Raw genomic sequence first — 17046 nt, forward strand, 5'->3', positions numbered from 1 at the left:
AGTGCAAGTGTGAATAACCGAGGTTGCATAATTCGTCAGCAGTACCTCGTCTGCCAGCCAAGCGCAGCAGCAGAAGGCATTACTCACAGGCGTGGCGACATGGGACGGGCACCAGGTGCGGCCTGGTCGCAGGCCTCGGCCATTGACTGGTCGTAGCTGGAGGGTTGTGGTACGAGCCAGGGCAGACCCTGCCCTTGCCCACGGATCCTGAGAGCACGTGAAACATCTCTATCTGCCTATTTTCTGGGAGCTGGTGTGCTCCAAACACGTGTAGGTGATCGCGCACATTGGATAACAGCTGATATCCTTATCAGCTGCCCATTTTATGTAGTAGAGGCAACTCAAAGCTGCACAGATAGCGGGCTTCATGCACAGGATGTAGTTTTCCCTCATTATATACTCGTTATCTTGCGCTGGAGCCAAACGCATAACTAAAAGGAACTGTACCAATGGCTGTTGCTCTTTGATGCCTGGCTGTGACACAGGGAGCTGGGGTATCGTGGACTCAGAACGTCTTTCAGAGGATGCTGGTTGTGAATTGTCCATCACGCGAGCATAAAGCTGCCTGCTTGGCAGCGAGCTCGCTGCGTGGCTTACAAGTAGTAGTTCTGTGTTTGGAAAACTGGCAGATATATTTTTTTTCATAAAAATATTTTTATGGGTAAAGCTTTCATATCAGCAGGGAAAACCTTTTTAAAGAAAATACCAGTGTTAGTCACAGCAGAACCCCTTAAACTGTGCTTTAACCAGACTGGTGGTTTCAGGTTCGTAGTTCAGGCACGGTGTTGTGACAATTACAGGACCTCTGGTGGAGCTTCCCTATTCCAAAGTCAGGAAACAAGCATAAAAATCGAGGGGCTCCTTTGTCTCAGCAGACAGTGCCTGCTGTCTGAGAGGCTGAAAATAAAACAGGGTAAATGTAAGTCAGAACCGTGCGCAGGAGAGTCAGTCACTGCCGTGTTATACGGCACTCTGGGGAGAGGACGGACCGTAGCTGGGCTTCTGCTGCTGTATTTAATGACACTCTATGAATGCCAGATACTGGTGTGTTATCGTCTCGGTTGTGAGTTATAGCGACAGGAGAGACGGATCAGAAAGGGCCTGGCTGCGAGGCTGGGCTAATGGTTTGCTTCCCTGCCCCGGCTGGTCAGGCGGGCCTGCAAGTAAGTGCCTGTACGGTCGGTGGCTGGGGATGGACGAAGGGAGGAGGTGGAGGCAATGGGAAAGGGAGAACGAGAAGGGGAACCGTGGTAGCTGTGAATGGGAAGATGGAGCAGGTGGAGTGGGATGGGGGAACGGGGAGCGGGGAGAGGCGGCAGGAGCAAGCAGGGCGCCCTCCTGGTGGGGCTGTAGGGCTGTGGGGCGCCCGGGCTGCGGGCACCTCGGCGCTGTCCCCCGACGGACACCGAGCGGTGTCAGCGAGCAGCACCGACCGCGCGTGAGAGGGACAAGCAAGTTAAAAGCAGGAGGCGAGAGGGGAGGCAGGTAACGGGAACAACGACACGGCGCACGCAGGAATAAACAGCACAAACTCGGAGCGGCGCTGGGGAAGGGCGCGGGGAGCCCGGGTGGGCGCGGGGAGCGAGGAGCGCGGACCTCCCCCCCGGCCCCCTCCTCCTCCCCTCTGCCGCGGGGCTCCGGCGCCCCGCCCACCAGCCCGGCGGCCGGCCAATGGGGGCGCGGCGGCGGCGGCACGTGACGCGGCGGGCCGGGCCGCGCTGCTTCCCCCGCGCAGAGGGATGCGGGCGGCAGAGCGGGGCAGGCGGCGGCGGCGGCGGCTGCGCGGCGGCGGCCCCGACGGCGGCCCCCAACGGCCCCAACGGCCGCCCCAACGGCCGCAACGGCCGCCCCGACGGCCCCTATGGCAGCCGCTGCCCGCCCCGCGCCGCCCCGCCGGGCTCCGCCGCTCGCCCCGGCGCCGGGCGCCGCTCGCTGAGCCGCTTGTCGCCGCTGTCGCCGCCGCTGTCGCTGTCGCCGACCGGGGTGGAGGGGGCGGGATGCCCGGGGGCTCCGCGCTGCCGCCGCCGCCGGAGAGTTGAGCGTGGGGGGGAGCCATGGTGCCCGGGGAGCCCCCCGCTGCCCGGCAGTGCGACTGCTGCTGCTGCTGGCTGCTGCTGCCCGCCCTGCTGCTGCTGCTGCTGCTCGCCCGCCCCGACAAGCTGGCGGCCTTCCCTACCTCCCTCAGCGACTGCCAGACGCCCACCGGCTGGAACTGCTCCGGTACGAGCCGGCACCCGGCCCCCATCCCCTCCCCTCCCATCCCTTCCCATCCCTCCCCATCCCCGAGTTCGTACGCGGGGCCCCGCAGGGAGCCGGGTGCGCGTCGCCCCCCTGGCTGGGAGCACGGAGCGCTGCGGTTCGAGGAAATGGGGGAGAAAGCTGAAAATGATGAGTTTGGGTGTCAGTGGGCTGGGAGCGTGAGCTGGCTGCTCCGCCTGAGCCCCTGCCGCACGCTGCTGGCGTGGGAAGGCAGCCAGCGAGGTCTGAAATTGATGCTCGGGATGCGAGTCTCCGGGCAGATCTGTAGGGTTTTGCTCAGGGAAACTAAGGCAGGGAGCTGGGGTCGCTCAGCCCGCTGGTCCTCCCGTTAACTTGGGGAGAGCAGCCTGCCCGTCTCCGTTACGGGGGGCTTTGTTGCGCCACGGGCTGGAGAAATTCTAGCTTGGACCGCTGGCCAGCAGATCCCCCATTGAGTGGGGTTAGGTGGATGGCATTCCTGACCCGCAGCAGTCAAATGGCATAATTACCGGGTGACTTGCGAGGAAAAAGTGCGTGGGGCTGTGGGGAATAAGGGTTAATAGAAGGACCGAGGGAGAGATGAGAGGAAAAAGTGGCAAACTGAGGACAGGGAAGGACAAAAGAAAATCTGGACTGTATCGTTTCATCAACAAGGTTATTGTGCTGTGTGCGTTAAAACGCAATCATCCTGTATTGTTCCTCTTGCCAGACCAAAGCTGACATCTTTTTTTTTTCCTTTTACGTTTGAGGTTACGATGACAGAGAAAACGATCTCTTTCTCTGCGACACCAATACCTGTAAATTTGATGGGGAGTGTTTAAGGATTGGAGACAGTGTGACTTGTGTCTGTCAGTTCAAGGTAAGAAGATTGATATTTCCTTCTCTAATTCATTGATGAGAATACGAAGCAAGGATCCCTCTTTATAACCCGTCACTTGGCAATTTATTTCTCTACGTGCAGAGAAGTTAGAGGGAAAACCTGGCAGCACGTATAAAAGCTGGCAGGAGAACCAACTGGTGTCAAGAAGACATAAGTTTCTCGGGGAAAATGCAGATGCTACGGCTTTAAATGTCCCCTCGGGTCTGCAGTTTCAGGTTGTGCATTTCTGATTCTGTTTCTCTGCCCTTTTAACAAGGATTTAGAGTCCTTTCTAAATTCATTTCTGATACAGATCGTGGCTTATTGTATTCAGAGTTCTGATCTAGTTAAAGAAATGGATCTGTAATGTGCTTATGCAATATTTTCAGGAAGGGCTGCATAGTGACAATGCTTCTGACTGTTTATCTGCCCAGCTGATCAGATTAAAGAGAAATCCCTCTGTTCCAAAATCATGAACTTGCTTTAGGTTTTATACAGTCGTAGCGGGTTATTGCTGAGCAGTGGGGTTTTTCCCTCTCCTCCTGTGCCGTCTCTCTCCCTCTTGCAGCTACATCTAAACCTCAGGCATCCTCAAAGTCAGACGATTTCATTATGAAGGATTCCATTTAATATGTTCTAGCCAACTTGCAAAACAGCTGTGCTTTCCATAATGACCTGAATAAAAACCCAGCAAATTAAAGGAGCTGTAAGCATGTACCGGCACGTGTTGCATATACGTTTATGCCCCTGTGGTCTCTCGCATTTTAATGCAGATCTATGAAGTTGTGGAACTTGCAGTGCTGACGTGAGTGTTTACAGTAGAGCAGGCCAAATAGTGCACGGTTCAAGATCGTGCACATCTGTAATGATTAATTTATTATCGAGCTTTGATCGGCTATTCGCTTTGAAGCGTGATAAGTAGCGTTTATATTTCTGGAGCCAAATTTCACTTTGGGGGAGAAATCCCAAGTGATGCATTCCTTCGTTTAAAACAAAGAAGGAACTTTTCTGCCAGCAGAACAAGACGGTCGTTTGCTGAAGTGCCTGCGTTTTCCTTGCGTGGGGGGAGAATTCGTACTGACCGTGTATTTCTGGTGTTCCATTTTTAGCTTGCATGCCATCAAAAATCCCATGTTAGGATGCTGTTTTGAGCAGAGCAGCGAGGAGTGTTTGCCTTGGCTCAGCATGTGCCGTGATTTAAGGGTTGCTCTGCTTTCTCTTTCGAAGAAAAGGCTGTGATGCAATGCAGCGGCGGTGCCCTGCTCCACTGCTGGGGCAGACGTTGTGCCGGCGGCGCTGGGACCTTTGGGGGCCCCCAGAGGTGCTCGGGTCCCATCATCAGTGCCCCGTTTGGCATTAAGCAGTGGGCTCGTAGCCTGCAGGGAGCGCAGCCAGGCGTTGGGGGCGGTGGGAGGTGTTTTCCCAAGGCAGGATACGACTCCCTGGTGGCTTGGGGCTGACTGCAGCCCCCCGTGGTGACACGGGGCTGGCTGCGACCTTGGAGGGCGAAGCACCTGCCCAGGGGGCTGCCTTGCCTTAACATCAGCTGACAGAGCCAGAGCCACACGCCGCCGGAGTAGAAAATTAGTTTCTAAGGCGGTGTCTGAGGCTGGCCGGGTGAGGCAGAGCCAGCCAGGTAATTTATGGCACGAGAAAGGGGGTCCTCCATCAGAATTCAGGTGTCCCGTTCCGGTGACAGCTCTCTGGGGTGATGGTGAGCAAATCAATAGCAGGCTCCTCATCACTATAATTACTTCTTATGTGTTCTCCGGAATTTGCCAGGGGCTTGCGCTGCAGCTTGAGAGAGTAGACAAGGACTGAAAGCTAATTTTGCCTCCGTGTTGCTTGAAAGGCCTGGGCTGGCCAGCCCCGGGGTCTTGAGGTCCTGGGGGAGGCAGAACTGGGGCTGCTGCAGCTTTGGTTTGTGTGGGGTTGTGTGTGTGTGTGTGTGCTTTTTTCCCATCAACCAGTACATCATGTCTATCCGTGTGGGGTCAATGAATTAATAATTGTTGAGGAGGTAAACCCCATCAGGCTGCTCTGGAAGGTGTGAGCTGAGCGAGGTGGCAGCCACCACCCTTGCTCACCGTGCAGCAAGCTCAGCGGGGCCACCAGGAGGTGCAGAGCCCCAGCTGGGGACACCGCGCCCTCTGCACTCAAGTCCTCCCAAAGCCATCGTCTGGCAGCTTGGGATCCCTTCCCTCTCAGACGTTGCAAGTGAATCCCAAAATATTCCAGAGCGTTTCCATCGGTGTTGCATCTCTTGACCATGACTGCGAGCGGTCCCTGCTCTGTTCCCACGCGAGTTGAATCCCTCCTGTGCTTCTGCATTTCTGGCGTTGGAGCCTCACCTGGCTGGCTTGCAGCTTGATGTTATGTTTCTGGAATATGTTGTCGTGCTTCTTGCTTCCAAGCAAAGCTGGCGTTTTGGGAGTGGAGCTTGAGAGCAGGAGGAGGTGAAGCCCCTGACAGTGTTACCTGGAGAAGGAGTTAACACGAGTTCATCGTTCTCTCTAGAGAGCAAACCCTCATGGTTTCAGTGCATGGCACCGACCAAAGCTGGTTTGTCTCCGACTGGTTGTGAGTGCTCAAGGCTGCTCGTGCCGAGAGAGGCCACCTCCAGCTGATAGTTGGCTGAGTTTGGATACGTTTATGTACTGGTGTATTTTAAAAACCCAAGCGCGTGAGAGAGGACGTGACAGCATGGCACCGTGCTGCTGGGTTTCTGGGAGTTTTGACATGGATTTCAGTGAGCACTTGATCAGGCCTTACTTTAGGGATGGAGAATCGTACTCATGTCTGGGCCTTGGTCTGCTGAGTCCTAAACCAGTGCCAAAAATGTGTTGCTAGACTGAGGAGACCATGACAGTCAAGGCCTAATATCCTCCAGGGCTAGGAAGAAGGCCACGAGTTACTTCTAACACCAAGGCCTCCTCATCAGCAGTCTTCTTTTCTCTCCTGAGTGACTTCCACCATGGCTTCATCGTGGCTTTCTGAGCCCCCCAGCCCAAAGCAAGGCAGGATCCACCTGGAGGCTCTTGCTTCTCACATTCTCACGTGGTTGTGGGCTGAACGGGCAGCAGGTGAAGAAATGCCTCTGGGACCAGCACAGCTTGAGAAGGAAAAGGAGGCGTCACCAGTGCTCATCGTGGAGTACCTCCACCACTGCTGTCCAAAGCCAGGTTTGAGCATGTCAGCGGCTGCAGGAGAGATGGGAAAACCTCTGCGAGGAGAATTAATCCTTTCGGGAGCCCTGGTGTTTCTCAAATAAGTCTTAACATCTATGAGCTTTGGAAGAAGTCCCAGCCCAGCTAACAGCAGCTCTGTCGCCAATTTGTATGGCTCGAGATTTCGCTCTTGACGTTTTATATGGTTAACGTGGGGCTGCTTGGCCTTTCAGATTGGAAGCTGAGTCAGTGTAAAAGATCAGCTCTGGCTCTGGGCGAAACCAGCAGTTTCCACCGCGTTTCTTGGGAACGGGGTCCAGCATTGTTTCCGCACGTCAGCCTGGTGAGATGCTTTGGGCCGAGTTCTGCACAGATTGCTCTGACAAGAAGTCCCACGGGTGTCAAGCAGCGAGGATGTGTAAAACAAGCATGATTTGGATCTTCATGCTTTAAAAAATTTGCATGATTGTGTTAATTGTCCTGGTTAAGTACTCCAGATCACCCTCCAGCGTTTGTTGTAGAGCTTTTGGATGAAGGCGGCGTTTTCTGCTTTGGAGCGTAGTCATGAAAATAATCTTTGCGTGGAGCAGCCCTTCGTCTGAAGGGGAAGGAGAGGATTTTCCCTGCTGTTGCTGCTGGTTTTCTGTCTGGCTCTGAAGGAAGAGGACACCGGAGGTGGGACGCAGCTCTGGAAGATTTAAGAAAATACAGCGCGTGAGGAAAATGTCATTTGATTTGGCCCAATCAAAATGTCACTCTGACCAACGGTGAATAATTTCTTGGCAGCCGCTCCGCGTGGAGGCCTGCAATTAATGCAATCTGTGCAATTGTTTGTGGGAATGGTTTCTGTAGTCGTTCACGTTGACGCCTGTTTGATGCTTACACGCCCGGGATTTCGGTGTTGCGCGCTAGGAACGCACCTCTGCCGCTTCGTGGCACGAGATAGCTGAAACAGGCAGTGTGGTTTCTTTTTAATTTTTACTTGGATTTAAGCAGAGGTGAGCATTTGTAAATAATAATTGCGATCATTCCATTTGTTATAATTAAACAATGAGGCATACCAGGAGTACAGTAATCACGAGATAATCATATCCCTGCTATAATTACCACGTACGGGGCACATCCAAGTATTGCTAAGCCTCGGAGTGTGATTATCTTGAGATAACTGCACCCGGTAGGTTGCCCAATTTTCTGTCTAAACCGGAATTATTTTTATTAAAACGAACAGGAGAGGGCGAAGCCGGCCTTCGGCGGTGGGGAGAGGAAGGGGGTGGTCTGGGGAGCCGGGCAGGACTTTGGGCTGAGGCGGGGGCTCAGCCCCGTGCCCGCCGGCCGCAGCGGGGAGCATCTCTGGTGCGGCGAGGGTGTGTGGATGGGGAGGAGGAGGGGGAAGGAGAGCCTGCTCCTCGCAATTTGCCTGTTGCCATCCAACGGAGAGGCGAGAGGAGCCGCTGCTGCGGAGAGGAGCCGCTTGCCTTCTTGCCCGATGCTCCCTGTCTGGGAGTGCCCCCTCCTCCTCCCCACAGGGACACCTCGGTGGGGTTGCTGAGCATTGCCCCACACCCCCCCTCCCTCTCCTCTCGCCGCTGTAAATGTGAAGCAGGGAGGCCCTCCTTGTTTTCCCAAGGGGTTAATACTGGAACGGGCTGGGGGGGGGGGCATGCAAATTGGGGCTGCCCCATCCATCCATCCATCCCAGCTGCAATGCTAACGCTGCCGCTCCTGGCCTTTCCCCCCAGTGCAACAATGACTACGTGCCCGTCTGCGGCTCCAACGGCGACACCTACCAGAACGAGTGCTACCTGAAGCAGGCTGCCTGCAAACAGCAGAGCGAAATCCTCCTCGTGTCCGAAGGATCGTGCGCCACCGGTACGTACCGCGTGCCCCCGGATAAAACTGCCTGCGGAGGGCAGGAGCTGTTGGAATCCCCCCTTTGAGTTTGTCACGGGTTAATTCTTGGCAGTCCTGAGCGTGAGAAGATGCTGCTGACGTCCTTTCCTTTTACACAGCTAGCCTCGCATAGGTTGACAGGGTGCAGCATAGAAGTTGTTTCTTTCCCTTTTTTAAAGCGTCTATCCTGTGCTGCTGGTCACGCAGCCCAGCCTGTGGGTAGGGGCCATGGTGACAGGTCACTGACAGCAGCTTAAGCAAGCAGATGTTTGATAAATGGGCATCTGGATTACAGCAACCCACTCTGTAATCTGGAGAGGGTAGGACTGCAGCATCACAGCCTGTAATGCAGTTGTTTGGGGTTTTTTTTGTACGTGTAGGGCCTGCTTCCCAGCTGGTAGTTCAGCAGACCTCCACCGGCTGTAATGAGCCAAGCCAGTTTATATCAGCCCAAAAAAAGCTCTTAATGATGAACGGGTCTGCGCAATAAATTGTTTTTCTGGATTTGTTGGAAGAACTCGTTGAAGAACATGTGTGAAAACTGACTGGTATTTGAGACGCCCTCACTTATCTCTGAGCATCCTGAGCTGTTCGTGTCTCTACTTTTGTGAAGCAGCTAGAAAAGCGAATGAGCCACATCAGTCAGGAAAACCGAGTTGCTTAGGCACAGGGGTTCTTGATGTTTTTCCTTTGTGCTCAGTGTCTGTTGGAGCTGGACAGTGAACTTAACTTGAAAAGAATAGGAGGAGTAAGGCTTTGTTCTTGAGAAAGCACTTTAAGCTTAAAGCAGATTTTTTTTCTAAGGTGAGGATAGAGGAGTCAATAAAAAAGTGCATTGGGCAGACTTTGTGCAGTGCTGTGATTTTTTTTGTGTGTGTGTTTCATACACATAAGAGGAAAAAAAAAAAAAACAGGAAAAAAAGTTTCTCTGAAGCTGATACCTGACAATTTTCAAGAAAAAGGCACGTGCAGATTTTTTTTTTTGTCCATAAATTGATATCAAGTAGACCTCAGGCTGACAAAGCCTGTTGTGGCATAGGATTTCTTTGACTTGGTAAATTCTCTCAGCACAGTAACTGGTCTTTTTTTGTTCGGGCTTCATGATTAAGGGGTTGATTTGAGTGCATTACTTCATCTTTTCCTAACCTTGCTTGCTACTCGCCATGGGACAGGGCAGAGTGATGCACAGGCCCCCAGCAGAGACCTGGGCTGGCAGAGGTCTAGGCATCAAAGGGTAGGGCAGGAGGAGAAACGTGGGATCCTTCTCCTCTAAAGAGCCAGTCGTTTTCTGTTCTATTTTCCACCCCTCTTTTGTCTCTTTTCCATGGAGTCTTGCTGTGCATTCTACCCCTGTGCCTTTTTTGTGACAGGTTTATTTAAATAAAGGTTTTCAATTTTTGAACTTTGAGTAACGATGGCATGTGCGAGCCAGTTCAGATCCACCAGATCCTACTGTCAGTAAATTAGATCTAACAGTTCATAGGGTAATTGAATCCCCAAGCAGCCTTTCCAAACTCTATTACTCTTGATGCTGATAAATGGATAAACCCGCTGCTAAGGGAGGTAAGGGGTGACAGCCTCCCTCCCTTCCCTCCAGGAGAAATTCCTCTTATGGATTTTCTAGTCCTACTCATGCGTGCCTTCTGTACTTTGTCTTGGTTAGAAAGTATAATGAAGTTCAGGGCTTAGAGATTTTGCGACGTTGCGCTTCCAGAATTTGTGAATCTGGTCATTCCATCCAGCAAAACATTGAGCAGAAGACAACAAAAAGGCTTGGTTTTGAACCTCAGCCACAGCCTTAAGAAAAATGGCGTTTTGATCATTTGTCTGCAGACTTTGAATAAGGATTTAAATGGTTTATTCAAACCGGCGATCTGATGAGATGTCACTGTTCTGTGCAGACAATGCCATGAATTTCCAATTGGTCTGGCCTCAAACAACCGGGTTTAAAAGCCCTGTTTGATGCTGAGGGTTTAGTAGTGGCCACGTGAAACGACTTTGCACGACTGTTGGGAACAAAGCTCCTGGAGCTGCTTTATCAGTCTCAGTACAACAGAATGAGGCAGCGGCTTCTGAGAACATCACAGCACTCCAGGGCTTACGTTATTTCAGTCTTATATAGAGACTTTAAAGTAAGAGAGTTCAGACATGAGAAAGACGGCTTGAGTGAGCTACGTTCAGATTACATCTCTATAATTTACCCAGGGATGACATCAAACATGAGATGCGCTGTAATACATTTGACTGAACAATCTTGCCTTACATGCTTACAGGACATACGGTAGCACATGAATATCAATTTCATTCTGTTCTTTTCTCAGATGCTGGCTCGGGATCTGGGGATGGAGGTAAGAGCCATCTTTTCATAACGCTGCTTATGTGTACACGCGTTGTCTTTTGCAATTTCAGCTTCTGAGTGGATATGCTTTGCAGTTTAGTTGTTACACTACATATTGTCTTTTGTTGGGCTTTTTTTTTTTTTTTTTCCGGAAAAAATGACATTTTGCATTTTAGTCAAGCTGGAACCTGGTTAATGACATGCTGTTTTCTAGGGAAATTCAGAAAGCTGTGTTCCTTCTAATAGGACTTGGAATTATTCATAGGTTGTGCTAGGAGCTCTATCTCCATCTACTGTTGCTGTTTCACTCGTTTGTTTTATGCTTAGAGTAATATTTCCTTTTGTTTTTAAAACATGAGCCAAACCCTTGGCTTCTTCTCACTAGAGGATTCAAGCCAAATATTTTGTGGTACTGGAGAGCTTTTTTTTTTTTTTTTTTTTTTTTTTAAGATACGAAAAAATGTCACAAGAGAAGAATTATGTGTTTCTTGTAAGAACAGCAGCAGCAAAAACAAACACGGAAATAGTCCAGACCCTTTGCTGCATACAGGGGATGCTGTAAAACAATAGCGAACTTGCATTTAAGTTGAGGGTTGGCTTTGTGGGTTTATTTATTTTTATTTTTTGATGGTTTTGTTTATTTGGCACTGATTCTGGGATGTGCGAACATGGCTTCTGGGAGATGCTTGCGTTGTGGGGCTGGTGGGTCAGGCTTCCAAGGAGCCTGGGAGACCAGGGCTAGTTTGGGTGGCTGTAGAGGGTTGCCCTGAAGAGTTACCCTCAGTTCTGCCCAGGCACTGTAGGAGCCCCATGGCAGGTGAGGGGCAAGGTCAGCATTGGGCTGGGGTGCTGCCAGGCTCCTCCAGCCACGGTGGCCACTGGGAGCTGAGCCAGGATTCGGCATCAGGCAGCCAGCAGGTCTGGGCTCTCATGTAGCTTTGTGGCCGGTTCGGGCTGTCAGTCCTGTCTGGATTCAGGTTTTTCGAATGCATTTCTGCTCTCTGGTAAAGCATCACCCAGTCTTCGTGTAGTTTTGGTAACCAGCATGCTGCAGAGCGCAGCGTTTAGGTGAAGTATTATTTTTACGTGTGAAGTAATCAACAGCCTGAGCACGGGGCATTTGCAAGGGACCTAATTGTCAGAGACTGGTCTTGGTTTGTTTTCTGGAAGTCAGAACATTTTAAGATGCTTCAGACTTGGCTCCCAGAAATCACAACTGAAAATATTACACCTCGTTAAAAAATTTTGTCCAGCTACTCCTATTTTGCTCCCATGTCCTTTAAATATTTTTTCTGAACTGGACTAAATCAAAGAGATTCCTGATTCAGATCTCAGATTAACAGAAATCTACAATTTAAGATGGGGTTTTCACACAGTCAGCAATCAATTTTCAAATGATGGATTTTGTGTGACTTTTTCACGTACATACTAAGGAAAATGAGTAAGATTTCCAGTCTGTTTTTATAACTGGGGGAGATGGGGAAACAAACACGCCCACTTTCTAAAAGGAATGAATCCCATACTCACAAGGCATAGGGTTTTAAAAGCATGATTTCCAAACAATTTCATTTTAAAAGCTGAGGTTGACAGAAGATGAGCAGAACAGGACCACGGGGACTGACAAGGCAGATAGCAAGGAAGCAAATTTGAGAAGTAGACGGAGTCAAGCTGGTGTGTGTTTAAAGGTCTACAAAGCTGCCTTGTATTATACAAGATTTAGTAGGCAGCTACTGCTGTTCTTAAAGTGCAAAAGTATATTTATGTGCCCTAAGAAGCTAAATCCAGCCAAGTAAATATTGTCACTACATCACTCTTTACTACACATGGTCTTGTTGTAAAAGCTGTAATAAAATTTGGATGTCATCACAATAAGTCTTGTAAAATCCACTCCAGCGGTCATGAGTGGGAGGTTGTTCTAGGAGAAGCCTGAGGTCTTAGGAAAATTTTCAGAAACCCAAGAGACAAACAAGATTGCCTTTCTTAAGCTTCTCCAGGCAGCCCTGGTTAACAAGTGGCCAACCAGTGCTGGGGGCCCTGGGGACATGCTGGGGGTTTAGGCAGGCTGGGCAAAGCCTCCTGGGCCCGGTGGGTTAGGAGGCTCGTGTTGAAAAGACTTTTCAAGCAAAATCCAGCCAAGTAACATCAGTGGGGCTGGGAAGTCGTAGGGATCTCTTCCATGCTCGTTCTCCTTGGGCAAAGGGTGGGTGGATTTCTACTTGAGGGCACCTGTAAGGGGTGATCCTACACTGTGAGTACCTGGGGACTGTTCTCAGCAGGAATATCTGCCTTCCTGCACTCCCAGGTGGACAAGGATGTTGCTTCTTACTGGAGCCCCCTCCATATTACTCCCATAGATTTCTGCACGGTTTCTGTGCCATTCCACGAGATGAGCATACCAGCTTTCCAGCAGGTTTGTCTCTTGTGGTTGGATTTCCGTGGTCTGATAAGGTACACGCCTAATGGGGAATTAACTCAAATTGCCAACTGGCAGAGGACAGGATGTTTTCCAGTTCTTGGAACATGACAACCTTATTGCTGTGTGGTGGTTTACCTCACGACTGGTAACAGTTCAGCTCTCAGTCCTGTTTTTTCCTCAGTGGAGTTTTTGTCAGGTGAAATCATAATTGGATGACGGTTCAGGAATTCCTGGAAAGGGGTTGGTGCAATGGACAGATGTCCACAGCTACACCGTGTGGTCACACAGGCCTCATTTGCTCAGGAAGCTGGATAGAGCAGGAACAGTACAGCCAGAGGTCGTGTTTTGCCAGCCACGTTTCCCTTCTGCTCGTTCCCATCTGGTTTTGCAGAAAGCTCTTCTAGCTATTTAGGCCTTACAATATTTAGTATTTAGGCCTTACAGTTTTCTGCTTTACTTTCAGGGTTGCTGGGAGCAGGGGGTCCCAACTTCTTATCATTTTAATGATCCTGGGGGCCTTCCAGAGGCGATGTATTACTGCTTTAGGCAGCAATAGCATATTCAATAAAGCAATACAAAAGTCCCCTTCTTTGTAAAGTGACAGGAGAAATTTAATGCCATTGGGTTACTGAGCCATTGGCACACACTTTTGGGGATATCCAGTAAATGGGTAGGAACAGTAGGCGTTCCAGTTTCTTACCACAGAAGACATTTTTTCCCCGGTAAATGAAGACTAAAAATGCAGAATCAAGAGTTGTTTCTGTGTTTTGATTGCAGAAACTGAGTACAGTGTGGAATTATTTAAAAGCCAGTGTCACAGAGAGATACTAATCAGCGGCAGAAAGAATGAACGTGAAAGAGTTTATACAGAGTAATTTAAAGAGATTCCATTCATTTTCATCTGCGCCGTTCTCTAGACTACTGGGCGGGTTTTTTTTTTTTTTTTTTAGAACCCAGTGATTCATGGTTTGGTCTTGAGCGAGTTCATAATGAATTCTTGCTCGTTTCCTAGCTGCCTTCAAACAGTGGCATACTCAAGATGCAGTATTTTATTATAGTACTTAACGGACTAAGAACATCTCTGCTTGGTTTCTTTTCTGCATTGAAGGCTTTTTTTCCCCTCCCTGTATCCATGTTCTTAGCTCCATTGATTGGCTCACATTCATAGCCTGATCGATGATTTACTGTGGGTGCCGATCACACCAGGTGTCTGTGATCCCCCAGCGCTGCAGTACATGAGCACCTACATCGAATTAGTTTCAGAGCCTCATCCAATTTCCATTAAGGTCTCACTGACTCTAATGGGAATCGTACGGGGCCCCTGGGTATGGAGATCTTATCAGAGTTTGTTTTTTATGTTAATTCTTCATGATCTAGACTAAAGCTGAATGAATAAACAAGTCGCAATTCATCAATATCATCGTCACCATTATTTTAGAGTAGCATCTAGGGGCACTAATTATAAGATTAGGGCTCCAGCACGGTACACCCTGATACCATGAGGTACTTCTTTGTGGTGAGGGAGAGCTTTCTGGGCCATCGTATTTTTTCTCTGTCTCTCTTGTTTTGTTTGTGTGTTTTAAGGATGAGAATGGCTTTTTTTTGTTTGTTTGTTCTCTTCGGCTTATGCCTTCAATCTTACCCAGAAAATTGGAGTCCTGCAGCTCTTTGTAGGTGCCAACATGTAGATCTAATGATAGATTTGGAATTCTGGTCTGCCTTTCCTGTCGGCTTGGAGATGTGTGAGTAAACACATACATATTATGAATCTGTGCGGAACAACAGTCGTCTTGAGAGACTAATCCAGTCAAAAGAGAAGAAAGAAAACTTAACGCTGTGAGGCCTGAATTGTTTTTCGAGGCAAACTATAATACAATGCATCCATCTTTTTGTTTAATTAACAGCCAATCAGCTACTTTGACCCACGTGCCTTTGCCCTCGTGTCCATGCTGGGTTTGTGTGGCTGGCTTGGATTCAGCAGCTCCGCTGCTTTTCCCTGGATTTCTCTTTCTGCTTTATTTTGGGGTTGATTGATAGGCAGGGCTATGCAGAACACAATGAATATTGCTGTAAACACCGTCCGAGCAATAACAGTTGAGCCAAAATGCTCCATAAAACCTGGCGTGTTTATTGGTCTGAATGAAATGGTGTATAAAATGCAATGCTGACCTGCACACATATACACATGTATTAGGGTACGTGAAAATAATGGAACTGTTCTAATTTAACTTCTAAAAGAAAGGGAATTTGTGTTTTGAGCCTGCACATCCTGTCCTTTTTTTTTTCTTCTTGGCTGGGTATAACAGGTAATACAGGGCTCTCTCATGTGAGTTAAGAATATTTGCTGACCCCACATGCTGTTATCAACTGCAATAAGGCAGTAGGAAAACTGCTTCTAGTCTAATTTCATTTGGTTAGTATAATTTAAAGCAGTATCAGGAGGTACAGAAGCAACTATAAGCAACGTGCGTGTGACTGGGTAAATACCTCTGGAGGGAATGTTTAAATCTTAAATGATTGACCCGACTGTGGATGGTCAAATATATGTCTTCTTTGTTAAACAGGTTTTTACCTTGTTAACCTCGGCATGGCACCGAGCCCAAACCAATAAGCTCTGTGAAAGGCTGGGTTTATTAGCTCAAGCTTTTCACTGTCCTAACGTGATTACTTGACTTTTAGTTCAGGGCTGGTGCACATCTGACCTGTGTAAGAGTTTAGTTCTGGAAATGGCAGTTAACATCTCTTTGTGGCCTTTAAAAAATTGGGAAAGGATGAATCTCATGTGAGTTTGGTGACCGAATGGGAAGCACTTGGGCATTTCTAAGCAATGAACTTTTAGGTCCCTGCTGTTGGTGTTTTGCGCAAGGTCAGATGCAGGAGATATTTTGGAAATCCTAAGAAGGTATGGAAATGATAAGAATATCCTGCTTTTGGATTCACGTCAAGTTGAGCTAAGCACTGAGCTAATTGACCCTGCCTGCCTGAGATGTTCCAGCAAATCCCCCAGAGCTCCTCCGAACGTGAAGCTCTCTGGGGTTATTTATAAGTACCAGCTTGGAAGATGCTGGGTTTGGATTTAGTTGCCCAAGTTCTGCCCGTGTTTTGCTTACTGCCTCTGCTGCTTCTGAAATTACAGTGCAAAATCCCATGAAATGTGCTGCGCTTCATCCCTGTGCGTACTTTGTTATTAATGGGCCAAAGTCCGTGCTGCGTTCTTGATTTGAATGCGCAACTGCTATCAAGTAGACAGACAGCGTTGAGAAATATCATGGGAAAGAGTTGGCCTATCGTGAATGATATCTGGCCTGTTTTACAGTCATTCCTGGGAGAAAAAAGAAAAAAAATAAAAACAAGGATACCCTGAGGATCCAGAGCCTTTTGCTGACAAGAGGTCAGAATGACTTCCATTCATAGCTTTCTTAAGTGATCCAATTACTTACTTTTTTTTTTTTAGTGCTTTTTTAAAACTGTTCAGAGCTACAGAAGGAGGCTGCGAATACTCACCTACACCAAAAAAATATTGAGGATGCTCTGGTTTCACTTAAAAATCCAAACTAGCCATCCACATCAAAACTGAGTTAAAAAAAAAATCCAAAATATGCTGTCTAATCATGTGCAATCTGTAAATCCACAAATAACTAAGTCATCAAACCAGCAAACAAATCCTATGATACTCCAGCAAACAGATTAAAAAGAGGGCATCCTATCACAAACACTCATTTATTGGTCTGTTACTGTAAACAGAGCAAAAGAGAAATGTAGTGGACTAGATTTGTCTGCTACATCTCTGTAAACCTGGATTAATTTTCCCTGCGACGAGTGTGGAGATGAGCCGTGCTGACAGCGAGAGGTGAATCTAGCTCATCGTTTTGCTTTCCTACGCAGGAAATTCTTCCACAGGGAAGAAAGATGCTTCTCAAGCTTCCCATGGGCCCTGTTACACTTGCTCAGAGCACATCATTACTTCGTGGGCCAGAGTATGTGTTTAGGCACGTGCTTAATTTTTAGCACAACCTTAAATACCATTGACTTCAAAGCTTTCTTCTCGATGTGGATGTCTTCAAGTGGGGCCTGAGGCAGTCCTGGAGTGACCAGAAGGTCTTGAGGTCCTTGTCCATCTTTCAGTTACGTGCTTTGT

At 48.9% G+C, this 17046-nt stretch overlaps 1 protein-coding gene across 4 annotated transcripts in view; it reads left to right on the forward strand.

Annotated features, from left to right (window-relative positions):
• TMEFF2 (transmembrane protein with EGF like and two follistatin like domains 2) overlaps positions 1-17046 on the forward strand; it is a 321829-nt gene that overhangs the window by 207032 nt on the left and 97751 nt on the right. For 3 of the 4 annotated variants that reach the window (XM_084522871.1, XM_084522870.1, XM_084522868.1), the window contains 3 exons: positions 2988-3097; positions 8004-8133; positions 10476-10502. In XM_084522871.1, the coding sequence (XP_084378997.1) occupies positions 2988-3097; positions 8004-8133; positions 10476-10502 (267 nt within the window). Of the gene's footprint in view, positions 1-1769; positions 2221-2987; positions 3098-8003; positions 8134-10475; positions 10503-17046 lie in introns of those variants that run through there. The other variant, XM_084522869.1, reaches the window with a different exon arrangement.

This window comes from Aythya ferina, assembly GCF_964211825.1.
Source record: "Aythya ferina genome assembly, chromosome: 6".
Taxonomy (NCBI): domain Eukaryota; kingdom Metazoa; phylum Chordata; class Aves; order Anseriformes; family Anatidae; genus Aythya; species Aythya ferina.